This window comes from Xenopus tropicalis, chromosome 1 (genome assembly GCF_000004195.4).
Source record: "Xenopus tropicalis strain Nigerian chromosome 1, UCB_Xtro_10.0, whole genome shotgun sequence".
NCBI lineage: Eukaryota > Metazoa > Chordata > Amphibia > Anura > Pipidae > Xenopus > Xenopus tropicalis.
The window spans coordinates 59,077,385-59,095,270 of NC_030677.2; the positions used below are offsets into that span (position 1 = coordinate 59,077,385).

The 17,886-nt window shown below is 43.9% G+C and overlaps 1 protein-coding gene across 1 annotated transcript in view; it reads right to left on the reverse strand.

Moving 5' to 3' along the window:
* Positions 1–3,018: 3,018 nt before the first annotated feature.
* Positions 3,019–17,886, reverse strand: part of otud4 (OTU deubiquitinase 4) — a 43,095-nt gene continuing 28,227 nt past the window's right edge. The window contains 3 exon segments of the mRNA NM_001079130.1: positions 3,019–5,426; positions 5,656–5,696; positions 9,324–9,578. Of these exon segments, the coding sequence (NP_001072598.1) occupies positions 4,269–5,426; positions 5,656–5,696; positions 9,324–9,578 (1,454 nt within the window). The 3' untranslated portion in view covers positions 3,019–4,268.

The window sequence follows — 17,886 nt, forward strand, 5'->3', positions numbered from 1 at the left end:
AGTCTAGCCGTTATAGCTCAGATCACACATTCCTAACGTAGTTATTAGCATTCTGGTGGGAGGGGGGAGCAGGAAAGGGGAGACAGGAGAGAACTGAGCAGACTCTGGCCCCAGGAATTAAGGTTGTTTCTGAGAGAGGACTCAGACACTGGAACATCATGTTTAAAAAAAAAAAAAAAAAAAAAAAAAAAAAAGAAATCCTTTTTCTGTTGATAGAGGACTCAGTGCAGCATTACTGGAAGTGCTTATGGCTGTATTTACATAGACCTTTCTGATAAAGCTTACCTAGTTTTTACCTTTCCTTCTCCTTTCAGTGACAATCCCCAATTCTACAATTTCCATAAAGAAAGTGGTGCTTGAAAGACCTGGAATTGTTTTGGCTTAAGGTTCCCTCTAACTTCCACCTGGGCTAAAAGAGCGGATCTTAGCATGTATGGCCACCTTTACACATTAGAAATGCTTTCAGCTAACCTATTCTTTCTCCTACTCCCATGTAACTGGAGGAGTCCCAAGCCAGACTTAGATTTCTTACAATTAAAGGAGAATGCAAGTCAAAATTTAAAAAGCATACTGCCCAATAGTCCTCCTATTGTTGAGTAAAAACGCCACACTTTTTGGCTCACCTAATCAAATATTTACTCAGTCACACTTACTTCACATTTTCTAGAACAGGCAGCCATCTCTAAAAAGGTATTCTCCCTTCCTTGCCCTCCTTGCTTCATACTGCACATGTGTTTCATTCCCTCCCCCCCTCCCCTCTGCCAGATCCGCTTCTGATTGGCTGGTGGGCATGTGTAGCTCAGAACAGGAGACACACATGCTCAGAGAATAGGAAGGCTGCCGCTGGCACCTACAGGAAGGGAAGAGATATTTCAGTGATATCACTGTAGTCTTCACACTGCTGTAGGCTGCCAGCACCATATCTCAGAGAAGCAAGCAGGGATCTGGGAATTTAGATATGCAGTAAGTACTTAAAAAGAATGCCTTTAGACTTACTTTTAATTTATATTAACCTTTCATTGTCCTATTCTGATATCTACTGGGAGCTGCTGTCTTGCTCCCTTCCCATTGTTCTGCTGATCGGCTGCTGGGAGGGAAAGGGAGGGGGTAATACCACTCCAACTTGCAGCACAGAAGCTGAGGGCACCTGGGAAACAAACACGACTAGCCCCACATGAAATTTCAAAACGAGATATAAAAAAAAAAAAAAATTGCTCTTTTAAATACCGGATTTCAGATCAGAATTCTGCTTGAGCAGCACTATTGACGGATTTTGAAAAATTTGTGTTTTTCCCATGACATAACATCTTTAATAAACCCAACAGATTGTTTGTCTACAATATGGATTCATTACATCTTAGCTGGGATCAAGTGAAAGCTACTGTTTTAAGATAACAGAGAAAAAGCAAATTAATTTTAAAACTTTGGATTATTTGATTAAAATGGAGTCAATGGAGCTTTCTGGGTAATAGATCCAATGCCTGTATTGTATTATCCCTCAGATCAGTGATCCCCAACCAGCTCAGGGGCAACATGTTGCTCCCCAACCCCTTGGATGTTGCTCTCAGTGCCCCCAAACCAGGGAGTTATTGTTGAATTTCTGACTTGGGGGCAAGTTTTGGTTGAATAAAAACAAGATTTCCTACCAAATAAAGCCCCCTGTAAGCTGATAGTGTGCATAGAGGCCCCTAATAGCCAATCTTAGCCCTTATTTGGCACCTCCATGAACTTTTATGGTGCTTGTGTTGCTCCCCAATCTTTTTATATTTGACTTTGGCTCACAAGTAAAAAAGGTTGGGGATCCCTGCCTTAGATATTCCAGTTTGACTTTTTATACCTATTACATGTGTAATTGACTATTATATGAGAAGTAGGGCCTGTGTTGGAAGCATATTCTGACTTTAAAGAGGTTGTTCACCTTTGTACAACATTCACAAATCTAACAGTTCACATTAATAGAATAATCTGTACCATATACATATTTAACAAAAAAAAAAAATGGACATTGAAGGTGAACAACCCCTTTAAAAATTCCAACTCATTACCTGTTTTTCTGCCCCGCCCTACAGAAAACTGAATGAACTCCAATTAGATATTGATTGGGAAAAAGCTTACTGTAGCGCCTACATATGGAAAAATAAGTTGCCAATGCAGTGAAGAAAATCAGCAGCCAATATCAGTCCGTGTTCTTGTGAGAGTCTCTCATTAGATATAATATACATTTACACACACTGTTTCCTGGGGATGTTTACCTCAAAAACAATCTTTTTACCTTTAGCGGAAAAGGAAAGCCCTCACTTGGGGGTGATAAAATGTTATGCACCCCCCCAGAGAATAAAACACTAGGTTTGTTTCCCAGGTCAGTGCTCCTGTTAGTAAAAAACTGCACCAGCCTGAGAAATCTTAACAGGTTCCCCGTCAGCCCTAGACATGCACAGTAGCACAAAGTGAATTGAGCTTTCCTTGTCCTTCAATAAAAAGGAATTTTTGTATTGGGCTCATGACAAACTTACAGTATGTGTATGTTGGCCACTTGCTGATCCAATATCCCTCTGTTTTCATCCGTGGGTTCTGCCACTGCATGGCGTATATGCAAGTCACCATGAATACACATATGTCAGGTCAATGGATGGATGTCTATTTTTTTTAATCCGTATGCATTAATGAGATAAAAACAAACAAAAGAATCTGTAAACATAACGGTGCAACAGGCTTTTTCCCTATATACACTGCACTCAAGAGAAATGATTTAAAATGACAACACATTACAACTTCTGAAAAACATCTGTTGGACAAAAGATCCATCAAGTATCAAGTGCTTCATACATTTTGCAGTGATAAGGATAACATTCAAGAGTCCACCACAAGGCAAAAAAAAAAAACAAGATTAAGAAGAGGTAACAACTAAAACATCAATTAAATAAATCACCAACAAAAATGTTATGTTAAACTCTGCAGCTTAAAAGGTTTGTAACAGAGATGTTCAACATTGGACCTTACATAAAGTTTTTTTTTCTCTTTTTCTTAAAAAAAGGGGGTGGCGAGACCAATGTTTTCTATCCCTGTTGTAGAACTTGAAAAGCAAAACAATGACGTGTGTCTTTACCAGCACGGCTGTTAATAAAAAACATGGGTGGTGTGCTTGCACGCCTTGTTGAAAAGTCTGTAAGGTATGTCAGTGCAAAATGTAGCATCGTTCATATCAACTCTTGCTTTGCGCAGGAACAAGAATGGTCACTCAATCCTGAATCTTAGTTATTGCTAGCAGCTATCTCTTTCAGTCTAAAGTTGCCCTTTCAAGGAAAGCGCTTTTCAAGGTGCTTGCAAAAGCCTTGCATAAAATACTTGCGACACAACTGTAACTACCATTTCTAATAGCCCAATTTCTCAACTAGTCACCTCAAGAGTTCCCAACCTGCAGTCATTCGATCTGTCCCCAAACTGCAACTTCAATTATGCCCAGTCAGGAAGGAGCCAATAGCTGACTGGGAATGAAGAGAGTTCAACAGTAACAGGTTGGATATACTTGAGTTATTAAGTATAAAGAATATTGATTGACAAAGACATTAAAACAATATGTAATTTGGGAGAAACAAATTAGCTGGAGCCTCAGGTTTTAGATTTTTTCTTCAGTAAACTATTGGCAATTTACAGCATATCACAAGAAGTAATGATGTCCATTTTTTGAGTTCTGTGTTACCAGAGTCTGAAGATCCCAAGGTTAAAGGCCTTTGGAATGGAAGCACAATCCAGAGTTAGATGGTCCTGTAGAAAAGAACCCCAATATAACTCTAAGGCATTTATACACTCAATTGAACACATATTTTTGGTGTCCCAGTAGAGTTTCCACGGCAATAATATCATGAGAAAGGTCAGTGCCCCAAGAGTAGCAGACAGCCGCCTCCTCTGCAGCAGAAATGTATTCTCAACACCCTACACTTCCAACAAGGACTACGTATGATATCTCTACTCCTAGTTAAAGAAAGAAGCATGACCCAGTGGTCATATCTTTATTCGAAACATTTCTCAAATATCAAAGTCTATTAACTGTAATAGCATCACTTTTAAAGAAAAAAAAAAAAAAACAAACACAGTACAAACTAGTCAAAATGTCCAAAAATATAAATTGGGGTTTTACAACCTCCCCAATACTCAAACCTTTCCCTTTCCTTGAACTCAATCAAAAAAAAAAAGCATTTTACTTTTTAAATTTCTTTTAAACATACTTTTCAGTGAAATAGAACAAAATAAATCCACCCCCTCAATTGCTATTCTTGCTGTGCTCTGTAACTGTCCCCCATAGGCCGTCTCCTATAAGGCCGTCCCCTGTAACTCCGATGATGCTGAAAACCATCATCTCTACCTCTCTGTCCTCTCCAGCCCTCTTCACCTCTGGGATGTTGGTAACCACCTCGGTTGGGCTGATAATACTTTTCACTTCTAGGCCTCCTAGTACTGTAAGACTGACTATAAAAATTCTTTGATCTGCCACTGCTCAACATGTTTGACACTTCCCTCTCATCCTCCGAGCTCTCTTCCCTGGCTCTAAGTGCTTTCTCTTCAGAAACATTTGCCTGTGTACTTCCTAAAGCCACTGCATTAACTTCTGACCGTTCTTTGTCTTCTGATGATCCATAAGCAGTTTCCTTGGTTTCTATTGGTGTTGAAGCCAAGGGGGGCACCAGGTTATCCTTCATCTTAGATGGAAGGCTCTTGTGACCAGTGAGCACTTGTGGAATGTTCACATTCATCCTTTGCTCTGACTGGACTGTGGAGGCATTAGAAATAAGCTCACTACCCGTGCCACCAGTAGAAGAAGCAAGAGGCAGGTCAGGTTTGCATTGTTCTTGTAAATCCAGAGATTGCCTTATTGCTATTTGATTTGATGAATTATTTTCCACAGCCTCTGAAGAAAGGTTTTCTGGCAGATCTCTGTCCTGAGGGGGTATATAGACATTATGTCTTATCACAGGACTTTCGATATACCCTTGGTATGGGTATCCATACCAAAAGTGAGGGAAATAAGGAGTGGCAATTGGGACAGCGCCCATGTACGAGCTTTGCGCAAATGGAGGTTGTGGAAAAATGGTCTTGCTTGTTGCTGGATCTTCAAAATCAACATTTGTGTGTAAGGCTTGGTTAATTACCCCAGATTCACTCTGATTTGGTATTTGACCCACAATGCCAGGGACCTGGACAGGTGAAGATGATACAGTTAAAGGCTGTGAACCCTGACTTTCCATTCTGACTTCGCTGGGATGGGAAAGGAGTGAAGGGTCTACTTCACTTTGGTTTTCAGATGTTTCCTGGACCCAAGAGCCTTGCGGATATACAGGAATGTTTGGATACATCCTGCACATATTTAAATAAGCTTGATGAAGAGGGTACAGATGAGTATGTGGTGGCCACATAGGATATGTGTATGCCTGCAGAAATAAATCATTTAAAAATAATTTTTATGGTAGCTTTCCCAAAATATAAAACCAAACTAAAATTATGCCTTATTAAAATAAATGTAATCCTAAGCTATCGTCAATTATACAATCATTAAAAATAATGGTTTCTAAGGTCAAGCACAACTATAGAGCTGTTTGTCAGATTGACACATAATATTCTGACATATAAGGAAAATTACAATACTGTTACCACACTAACCTTTAGACCAAGGTTGAAGAAGAAGCGAAGGATGCTTTTATCTAAAGGATAAAGAAAATGAAAATGCATGTCATTCATGACCAATTATATTAGGAGATATATTATTTCCATCTAAAGGATGTTAACATTCTTTGCATGAGAATCACACAGAATACGGAGAATTTAGAAATACAGTAATCACAATAATGACAGAATCAAATGAAAAACTGAGTTTTAAAAGAAATATTTATCTGTAACAACCTCCATGGTTCATTAATACATGTAAGGGCATATACAGTGGAGGAAATAATTATTTGACCCCTCACTGATTTTGTAAGTTTGTCCAATGACAAAGAAATGAAAAGTCTCAGAACAGTATCATTTCAATGGTAGGTTTATTTTAACAGTGGCAGATAGCACATCAAAAGGAAAATCGAAAAAATAACTTTAAATAAAAGATAGCAACTGATTTGCATTTCATTGAGTGAAATAAGTTTTTGAACCCCTACCAACCATTAAGAGTTCTGGCTCCCACAGAGTGGTTAGACACTTCTACTCAATTAGTCAACCTCATTAAGGACACCTGTCTTAACTAGTCACCTGTAGAAAAGACACCTGTCCACAGAATCAATCAATCAAGCAGACTCCAAACTCTCCAACATGGGAAAGACCAAAGAGCTGTCCAAGGATGTCAGAGACAAAATTGTAGACCTGCACAAGGCTGGAATGGGCTACAAAACCATTAGCAAGAAGCTGGGAGAGAAGGTGACAACTGTTGGTGCGATTGTTCGAAAATGGAAGGAGCACAAAATGACCATCAATCGACCTCGCTGTGGGGCTCCACGCAAGATCTCACCTCGTGGGGTGTCAATGATTCTGAGAAAGGTCAAAAAGCATCCTAGAACTACACGGGAGGAGTTAGTTAATGACCTCAAATTAGCAGGGACCACAGTCACCAAGAAAACCATTGGAAACACATTACACCGCAATGGATTAAAATCCTGCAGGGCTCGCAAGGTCCCCCTGCTCAAGAAGGCACATGTGCAGGCCCATCTGAAGTTTGCCAATGAACACCTGAATGATTCTGTGAGTGACTGGGAGAAGGTGCTGTGGTCTGATGAGACCAAAATAGAGCTCTTTGGCATTAACTCAACTCGCTGTGTTTGGAGGAAGAAAAATGCTGCCTATGACCCCCAAAACACTGTCCCCACCGTCAAGCATGGGGGTGGAAACATTTTGCTTTGGGGGTGTTTTTCTGCTAAGGGCACAGGACAACTTATTCGCATTAACGGGAAAATGGACGGAGCCATGTATCGTGAAATCCTGAACGACAACCTCCTTCTCTCTGCCAGGAAACTGAAAATGGGTCATGGATGGGAGTTCCAGCACGACAATGACCCAAAACATACAGCAAAGGCAACAAAGGAGTGGCTCAAGAAGAAGCACATTAAGGTCATGGAGTGGCCTAGTCAGTCTCCGGACCTTAATCCAATAGAAAACCTATGGAGGGAGCTCAAGCTCAGAGTTGCACAGAGACAGCCTCGAAACCTTAGGGATTTAGAGATGATCTGCAAAGAGGAGTGGGACCAACATTCCTCCTAAAATGTGCGCAAACTTGGTCATCAATTACAAGAAACGTTTGACCTCTGTGCTTGCAAACAAGGGATTTTCCACTAAGTATTAAGTCTTTTTTTGTTAGAGGGTTCAAAAACTTATTTCACTCAATGAAATGCAAATCAGTTGCTATCTTTTATTTAAAGTTATTTTTTCGATTTTCCTTTTGATGTGCTATCTGCCACTGTTAAAATAAACCTACCATTGAAACGATACTGTTCTGAGACTTTTCATTTCTTTGTCATTGGACAAACTTACAAAATCAGTGAGGGGTCAAATAATTATTTCCTCCACTGTATACTGTTGTGTGAAGCACAATGGAAAACAATGACATAATGAAAAAAAGTTATGCACTTTGGCAGAAATAATATAAACGCAAGTTATATGCTAAATTGTAGCATGTTGGGGGGAACCTTAATTGAGAAGGATCTCAGGGGTTTTTGTAGATAACAAGTTGTCTAATTCCAGGCAGTGTCATTCTGTGGCTGCTAAAGCAAATAAAGTGCTGTCTTGTATAAAAAAGGGCATTGACTCAAGGGATGAAAACATAATTTTGCCCCTTTATAGGTCCCTGATAAGGCCTCACCTTGAGTATGCAGTGCAGTTTTGGGCTCCAGTCCTTAAGAAAGATATTAATGAGCTGGAGAGAGTGCAGAGACGTGCAACTAAACTGGTAAAGGGGATGGAAGATTTAAACTATGAGGGGAGACTGTCAAGGTTGGGGTTGTTTTCTCTGGAAAAAAAGGCGCTTGCGAGGGAACATGATTACTCTGTACAAATCATTAGAGGGGATTATAGGTAGGATAGGGGATGTCCTTTTTCCTCATAAAAATGATCAGCACAGCAGAAGTCCCCCTTTAGAGGAACAGAACTTTCATTTGAAGCAGTGTAGGTGTTTTTTTATGGTGAGGGCAGTGAGGTTGTGGAATGCTTTTCCTAGTGATGTTGTAATGGCAGATTCTGTTAATGCCTATAAAAAGAAGCTTGGGTGATTTCTTAAACAAGCATAATATCCAAGGCTATTATGATACTAAAATCTACAATTGTTACTGATGTTGGTATATATAGTTTATGTGTGTGAGTGTATACATAGGTTGGTATGGGTCTGTGTGTCTTTTTTTAATCCATCTTAACTATGTATCTATGTAAGTGCAAGAATACTATGAGAGCATTTAACCATATTTTGGAGCATATCTAACCATATTTTATCATCAAAGCATATTTGTAAATATTGCTCCAACTGTTTAATGAATTTAAATTTTTTCAGAGGGACTTTATAAATTAACAATCATATTTCCCCTGGTTACTCCATAAAAACGACCCCCAACTATTCATGGCTATAAGAACTTAACCACTGTAACATACCTTCAAACACAGAAACTGGCAAAAAGCATAAGAGGAATATAACCCCACTCTGCCAAAACAATAGGGCCCAACCGCTACAATACTGTGTTTCATTGTTATTTGTTATTGTATTTTATTTTCCTTATTTACCTTTTTTTTTAAAATTTTTTTTATCTATTTCTTTTTATTTCTATATCTGTATCATTACTCATGATGCCACCTAATAACAGTTTTGATAACGCAGACTACTGCCAAAGTTGTAATGCACAATGACTAGCAAAACCAATAAAAATTGTCAGTTTAATAAAAAAAAAAAAACATAACAATATTTCCTGGAGATTACGCTGTGTGCGCTGGAGTTTGCTTGAAAGGGCTGAATGTTGCCCATTATTGGAATGAAGCAGGAGTTAAGCTTCTATATACAATATATGGGTCACATATTTTTGTAAAAGTATTATATCTGCCAGTGGCAATACTGATGAGCCATTCCATAATTAGGTAGTTGTCTAATCTAGTTTTGATATCAAGTAAAGGTCCAGGCCTTCGCTATAGATTGTTTGGCTGCAGAAAAAATATATTTGACTAGTGCCCGTGAATCTTTATTTCCTCCTATAATTCTCCTTTAAAGCAAAGCTTCTGTTGGGGATTTCCTATGTATGAAGCCCATTGTAACCATTATATAAATCCTGGTCCAAAATCTGATTGCTTTTGGACATTGCCACCATACTTACCATCAGGAAGATCGCCTCCATTCTTACAGAATGAATAAGACGGTACAGTGGCTCTTTCCCCCTTTTCATTTAAAGGGAAGCCAGGATAGAGAGGGTCCTGAAGAGCACTCAGCGTCTGAGGTAAAGGCAGTAAGGGCTGGTTAACTGCTGGCACTGAAACTGGAAGTGGTGGGTATGGAGAGGATGTCACCTGAGGTTGGAGCACGCTAGAATCAGACCCCGTTGCAGACATAGAAGGTATCTGTGCTGGAATACCTGAGGAATGTTAAAAAAAATGTCAGCCATTGCCTTCTACTACAAAACTTCAAAGTACTATTTCATTATTTTATACAACATGTGATAATGCATGTTAACCTGGCCGCTCTTATTAAATGCATTATTGAACTGAATTCTTTAGGTGCTTTGTCTAATGACTGCTGTGAGGACCCTTAAGCTACAGCCACATTTAAGGTGGCAGTACCTCCTAGGTTCCCCAGCATTAATAGGTGCAATTCGCACAATTTGCAAGAAGAGGTGGGATGGACACAGCTGGGCTATGCACAACTAAGTGGAAGAAACTTTGAATTTGAGGACCTTTAATAAATGGTATTGTTTGTGCTCAACCATAACTGCAGTTGCAGCTGTAAATGAGCCCTGTGGCGTCTCATAGCCCAGGAAATACTAAAAGTGCAAAGTGAGCGAACATGGAACTTGACTGGTGGTGGCCTGCGCCTAAAGTAGTAGGCCATGAGTGGAATGAATCCACTTTGCAATGGTCGCTTTTGACACCTTTTGGCCCTGTTGTTGTTAGCCAAGACAGTAATATACTTAACTGCCAGCCATAAAACATGCACAGTCCTTGTGGTTGCTCTGGTGGCTTAGCCGCAGCACACCTCGGTGGACCGAAAACCATTAGTCCTAGAGGATAGGTGCTGATGCCTGTAGGACTACGTAGAGTGGAAAGGGACTGTCCAAGTCAGATCAAATGTGCTTCATAGAAACAGAAGCCAATTCTGTGGCTGGAGGGGCTCTGGAACAAGTTTATGGCCCCTAGGTGGCATGACCTTTGGACCATGGTCCTGCCCACTGCACCCAGAGCCGCACTAGGGGACCGATTCATTAAAACAAAAGTTCGAATCCCGAATGGGAAAAATTCGGATTGGATACGATAATTTCTGAAGATCACAAATATCACGAAAATGCTTACGAATAAATCGTATTAGTCACGATAATATCGTATTGGCGATCCGAAAGTCCCGAAATTTTCGTACCAAACGATTGTAAACAGCGGCAGAACCTTTCCGAATTTTTCGCGCTAGCATACGAAAAAGTCACGCAAGCGTACGAAAAAGTTGCGCAGGCGTACGAAAAGGAGATTTTGTGATACTCACCGTTAAATCCTTTTTTCTCAGGAAGTCTGTGGGACACAGGGACCATGGGGTATAGTAGGTACCAGCAGGAGGCAGGACACTAGAATAGGAAGAAGAGGCCTAACCCCTCCTCCCTGCTGATATACCCCCTTGTACTTCCTGTCTTAGCCAGTTTTGTCAACAAGAACCATCAAGGTAACGAATAACTAGTAACTATATACATGTAGGCAGAGAGAAGTTCAGGTGATTTCCGCTTCCAGGGGGGGAAGCCCTGTATCCCACAGACTTCCTGAGAGAAAAGGATTTAACGGTGAGTATCACTAAATCTCCTTTTCTCTAGCAGTCGTCTGTGGGACACAGGGACCATGGGGACATACCAGAGCTGTCCCGTAATTCAGGGTGGGAGAAGCGGTCTGATAGGTTAAGGTTTAATTGACTGCCGCTTGTAGAACTTTTCTACCAAAGTGCGCGTCAGATGCTGCAAATACCTCAAATTGGTAGAATTTAGTGAAGGAATGGATGGAGGACCAAGTAGCGGCCCTGCAAACCTGTTCGGCTGAGGCTCTGTTGCTGAAGGCCCAGGAGGTGCCTATGCCCCTGGTGGAGTGCGCCGTGATTTGTATGGGGGGAGATCTCCCTACGGGTGATGCAGGCTCTTCGTATGGTTTCCCGTATCCAGCGAGATATGGTGGTCTTAGATGCCTGGTGACCTTTTCGTTTTCCTGAATGAAGGATAAATAGAGAGGTCGTCGCTCATATGTCCTGGGTGCGGTGCAAGTAGAATTTGAGGGCCCTCACCGGGTCCAGGGAGTGCAAGGCCACCTCTTTGGGAGATGCTGGATGAGGACAGAACGAAGGAATGGTGATGTCCTGATTGATGTGGAAGGTCGAAACAACCTTGGGAACGAAGGATTGGAGGGTTCGTAGAACTGCTCGATCCGCGTGAAATATCAGAAATGGATGCTGACTGGAGAGTGCGCTAATTTCCGACACTCTGCGAGCTGAAGCAATGGCCAGTAGGAAAACAGTCTTCCAGGTCAACCAGGCTAGTGGAATGGTGGCTAGTGGCTCGAATGGAGGAACTTGCAGTGCTGATAGGACCAGGTTGAGATCCCATGGCGGCAGGGGTTCTCGGTAGGGGGGGCAAATGTGTGATACCCCTTGGATGAATGTGGCAACGTCGGGAAGGATGGCGAGCCGTTGTTGGAAAAGGATGGAGAGAGCGGAGATTTGAGATTTTAAGGAGCTCAGTGAGAGGCCCTTGTCCAGGCCTGACTGCAGAAAGGATAGTAGTCGGGGGACTGATAGGTCCTGGAAGGAGTTTCCTGTCAGACTGAACCAGTCACTGTACGTTTTCCATACGCAATGGTAGGTCTTAGATGAGACGGGCTTTCTTGCCGCCATAAGGGTGCATATGACATCTTGGGAAAACCCTTTTCGGGCAAGGACTAACGACTCAATCGCCACGCCGTCAAATTCAGGAAGGCTAGATCGGGGTGGAGGATTGGCCCTTGAGTGAGAAGGTCGGGAGTGAGAGGTAGAGGCAACGGATCTGCTCTGCTGAGGGCCACCAGCTCGGTGAACCAGGCTCTTCTGGGCCAATGTGGAGCTATGAGTATGACTGTGCATCTTTCGGATCTGATTTTTCGGAGAAGAAGACGTAAGCCAGGTCGAAGTCCCACGTGGCCGTCAGAGCATCCGCTGCTAATGCTAGAGGGTCTCGACATCTGGACATGAATCGTGTCACCTTCCGGTTCTGACGAGAGGCCATGAGGTCTACTTCCGGAAGACCCCATAGGTCCACGATGTCTTGGAAGATCTTGGGCTTCAGGGCCCATTCCCCTGGATCGATCCTTTAACGGCCGAGATAGTCTGCCTGCCAGTTCTCGAGTCCCGGAATGTAGATTGCGGTTAGCCGGACGTCTCTTGCTTCTGCCCATGTTAGGATGCGACTGACCTCTTTGAGGGCTTGCCGACTTCTTGGGTCCCCCCTGGTGGTTTAGGTATGCAACCGTGGTTGTGTTGTCCGATTGTATCTTGATGTCGCGCCCTGTGAGTCGGTTCTGCCAATGGCATAGAGCTAGGTGTACCGCTCTGATTTCCAAAATATTGATTGGAAGTCGGGATTCTGCTGCTGTCCAGGTTCCCTGGGCTGAGAGTTGTCCCAGTACTGCGCCCCAACCCTGGAGGCTGGCGTCCGTGGTTAGGATAATCCACTGTGGTTCCTGTAGGGAGCGTCCCTTCTCCAGGTGAGTCGGGTTGAGCCACCAAGACAGGGCCCACTCTTGTACTGGGTAACAGTTTGATTGGCTGGGAGAGGGAGTTGCGGTTCCATTGATCCAGAATGTTCCACTGTAGAGTCCTTAGGTGGAACTGGGAGAAGGGAACTGCTTCTATAGAGACCCCAGCACTTGCATGGCAAACCTGATGGAGGGCTGAGGGGTGTGGATGAGCTGGCGGACTAGGCTCTGGATTCTGCCAATCTTTTCCGGCGGGAGGTAGACCCTCTGCTGCGCCGTGTCGAAGAGCATCCCTAGGAAGGGCATGCGTTGGGCTGGCGTTAGCCGGGATTTTGGTATGTTGATCTTCCATCCCAGGGTGGTCAGGGTGTCCATGACTAGTGAGAGCTGGGATGTGGCTGCTGGACGAGAGGGAGCTTTGAGCAGTAAATCGTCCAGGTAGGGAGTGATGGAGACTCCCCTGGATCTCAGAGAGGCTGCCGACATGATCTTGGTGAATATTCGGGGGGCCGAAGGGAAGTGCGGTGAACTGGAAGTGTTTGTTTTTGACCGCAAAGCGCAAAAACTTCCAATGGGGAGGGAAAATGGGCACATGCAGGTATGCGTCTTTGATGTCCAGGGCCACCAGGAATTCGTAGGGGTTCATGACTGCAATCACTGACCGTAGGGATTCCATCTTGAACCGCGAGGCACGAATGAAGACGTTTAGATGCTTCAGGTCCAGGACGGGTCGGAAGGATCCGTCCTTTTTTGGGACAATGAAAAGGTTGGAATAGAAGCCGCGAAACTTGTCGCTGGGTGGAACCGGAACAATGACTCTTTCCTCCAACAGGTCCTGGATGATAGAAAGAAGAAATGATTCGGTGGTCCGGACATGAATTCGAGACGATAACCTGAGGTGATTATGTCGTGTGCCCACGTGTCTGTGGTGAGGCGAAGCCACTCGTCTCGGAAAAGGCGAAGCCTGCCTCCGACCGGTGTGTGATCTTCTAGTGGAAGGTAGTCATGCTGTGGAGGACTTATCGGAGGGTTTGGCTTGAGGCTTTTTGTTTTGCTATGAGTACTTGGGACGGCCTTGGAATCTGGGCTTGCTCGAATTCTGGGATTGGTAATCCCTAGAGGGTGGTGCCTTGGATGGCCTTGTGCGAAAGAAGCGTCCTCGACGAAAGGAGGTACGGGTCCTTGGTTGCAGAAGTAGAGTGCTCTTTCCCCCGGTAGCCTGACTGATAATTTTGTCCAGATCTGGGCCAAACAGGAGTTTACCCTTGAATGGAATGGTGGTAAGCGATTTCTTGGACGAGAGGTCGGCCGACCACAGTTTGAGCCACAGGGAACGGCGTGCCGCCACCGATAGTGCCGATGTTCGACTGATGGCTTGGACCGCATCAAGGGATGCTTCGCAGAGGTATTCGTGGCGTCCTTGATTTGGGATGCCAGGGTTGCCAGTTCTTGTCTAGGGGCACCAGAGTTTATGCCATCAATTAAAGAGGTAGACCAGGATTGGATGGCCCTTGCTACCCCCGCCGATGCGAAGACGGGTCTCAGACTTTCCCCGGACGCTGTGTATGCGGCTCTGAGGAACCCTTCCGTCTTTTTGTCCATGGAGTCCTTGAAAGAGGAGGAGTCGGGGACCGGAAGGGCAGTGTTCTTGGAGAGGCGTGAGACAGGTGCATCCACAGATGGTGGAGTGGACCACTTGTGAAGAGATTCCTGAGGAAACGGATATGAGCCCTGAAACCGCCTAGTGGCTTGGAAGCGCTTCTCTGGGTGATCCCACTCTGACTGGATGATACTATCCAACTGTTCGTGAGTGGGAAACGTGGATAAGAGCTTCTTCTGGCGCTTGAATAGGGATTGCGCCGAAGTCTGAGCCTCTGGCGCCTTGAGGTCAAGGCAGGATATGACTGCCGCAATAAGGGAGTCTACTGCTTCCAATGGGGTTTTAGACGTTTCCTCAGCTTCGGCAAGGTCATCTTCATCTGAAATTTCCCCTTCGCTTAGGGATTCCCAAGTGGCCGAGGGCTGAGGTGAATCAGAATCAATGTATTCTTCAGTGTGAGTCGGCACGTGACGTTTAAGGGATTTGGTTCGGGGGTCTGCGTCCTCCCGATCCAACTTGTCCAACAGTTTGTCCAGGCATGCTGCCAATTTGGGAATGCCTGTAGAAAGAGAGACAGCCCATGATGGAGGTTCCTGGTTGGAAACCGTTGGCTGTGGCTGTATTGCGTGTGTTTCCGCGGGAGAAGGCCCGTCCCTTGGTTCCTCGGTTTGGACTGGAGGCGTAGGTTCCTGGGCCTGGGAAGTAGTCTCAGCTGGAATTTTGGAAAACAAACGGTGGCAGGCTGGCAGAGTTAGGTAGGGCAGTAGAGATCCTGTCTCCTTGTGGGGCACTAGAAAAAAAACTGGCTAAGGCAGGAAGTACAAGGGGGTATATCAGCAGGGAGGAGGGGTTAGACCTCTTCTTCCTATTCTAGTGTCCTGCCTCCTGCTGGTACCTACTATACCCCATGGTCCCTGTGTCCCACAGACGACTGCTAGAGAAAAAGTCGCGCAAGCGCAAAAAAATCGGCAGGAATACGTTTGTGTCTTCATAAATCTCCCCCTAGGTGTCCATCTTTCTTCAAAGGACACTAAAAGGAAACTGAGGATTAAAATTAGGGCAGGAGGTGGAGTTAAATTTAGGTGTTCATTCTTCAGTTAACCTCATGGTTACTGTGTATTTCCAGAAAGATTACTTCCCACTAACATATAGTGTATATCTGCATAGATGAAACAACATTATTCCTTTGTTTTGCTTCAGACAACAAAACTTAGATAGGACATTCTACAAGATAAGATGTCAGGGCTCAAAAGGCTGTCTGTGCGATTTGAGTGTTGTAGTTCAACAAGTTACCCATGCTGTCACTAGAAAATTAGAGTGTATCCCATGGGTATCAGATAGAACTAGTGGGGTCAGATAGTAGGGGGGGAGGGGAACAGCAAAAGGATGATAGGGCAGTAAGCTGGGTGACAGTTAGAAAATCTAGTGTGGGGAAAAGGAAAAGGGAGGCTGCTCCAGGGTTTGCGCATCCCAACAGATTTGCCAGATTGTGTGAAGAAGATGGGAGTGTGAACTCTGGATTGGCGGTTCTAGGTGAGGCTGATCTCTCTAACAGCCGGGAGACCAGTTTCACTAGTAGTGGTGGGGAGGAGAGCAGAGCTAGGCCTAAACAGATGGTGGTTATAGGGGATTCGATCATTAGGAAAGTGGACAGGGTAATCTGTCAAGCGGATCGCTTCAACCGGACAGTTTGCTGTCTTCCTGGTGCCAGGGTTCGGCATGTGGTTGATCGGGTTGACACATTATTGGGAGGGGCTGGGCATGACCCGGCTGTCTTGGTACATATCGGTACTAACGACAAAATGAACGGTAGGTGGGGGACTTTAAAGAGTGAGTTCAGGGATCTAGGCTCTAAGATTAGGCAAAGGTCCTCCAATGTCATTTTTTCGGAAATTTTGCCGGTGCCACGTGCAAGTTTAGGGAGACAGCGGGAGCTTAGGGAGCTAAATGCGTGGCTAAAGTCTTGGTGTAGGAAGGAAGGGTTTGGGTTCCTAGAGCACTGGGCTGACTTTTCCTTGGGGTACAATCTATACAGCCCTGACGGATTGCAACTCAATGGAAGGGGGTCTGCTGTGCTAGGGGAGAGAATGGTTAAGAGGTTGGAGGAGTGTTTAAACTAGACAAGGGGGGGGTGGGTGAGCTAGAATTCCATGGGAAAATTAGTGTAGACGGGGTAGGGGGACTAGCAAAGGGTTGTGGGGGAGGAGTGAGGGGGGCATATAGTTTATCAGATAAGGAGCTTCCGTTACAAGGAAAGCAGTCTCAAAATTGCCTTAGCTCTAATTCTCCCTTAGCTAATGTAAACATCAGAGGGAGAAGTAAAAATCTCCGCTGCATGCTGGCTAATGCGCGTAGCTTGTCGGGTAAATTAGGGGAGCTGCAAGCTATTGCATGTATTGAAAATTATGATTTAATAGGTATCACTGAGACCTGGTGGGATGATAAATGCGACTGGGCTGCGAATTTAAATGGTTATACACTTTTTAGGAGGGACAGAGAGATTAAAAAGGGTGGAGGGGTTTGTCTTTACGTAAAGTCAGACTTAAAGCCATGTAATAAAGACATTACCAATGAAAACGTCGAATCTCTTTGGGTAGAAATTTCTGTAGGGCTGAAGGTCACAAAGAAAATGATCATTGGTGTATGCTATAAACCACCCCGTATAGATGAGGGGGATGAGGCCCAGCTATTGTTGCAAATGGAGGAGGCTTCAAAACTAGGTCAAGTTGTTGTTATGGGGGACTTTAATTATCCGGACATTGACTGGAGTAATGGGGTGGCTAAGTCAGAAAAAGCTAGTAGGTTTGTAAATATGCTAAATGACAACTTTTTATTTCAGGCAGTTCAAGAACCCACTAGGAATGACGCTATTTTGGACCTGGTGATTTCTAATAATAATGAACTCATCTCTAACATTTGTGTGGGTGAGCATTTGGGGAACAGTGATCACAACATGGTCTCCTTTGAGATAATGCTGCAGAGACAGCGCTATAAGGGAGTAACTAATACGCTCAATTTTAGACGTGCAGACTTTGCCAGTATAAGGGCATCTCTGCAATGTGTCAACTGGGAAAGGCTTTTCATGGGGTTAGACACAGAAGGAAAATGGAACATCTTTAAAACATTGCTTTGTAGGTATACACAACAGTATATCCCCCTTGTAAGCAAGGAGAGGCATCGCAAAGCAAAACCTTTATGGCTGAATAAAAGTGTTATTGTCGAGGTTGGTAAGAAAAAAACGTGCTTTTAGGGCATTCAAGTTAGCTGGGACAGCAGAAACTTTCATCAGGTACAAGGAAGCAAATAAAGCATGCAAAAAAGCTATCAAGCAAGCTAAAATAGAAATGGAAAGGGATATTGCTGCTAGGAGTAAA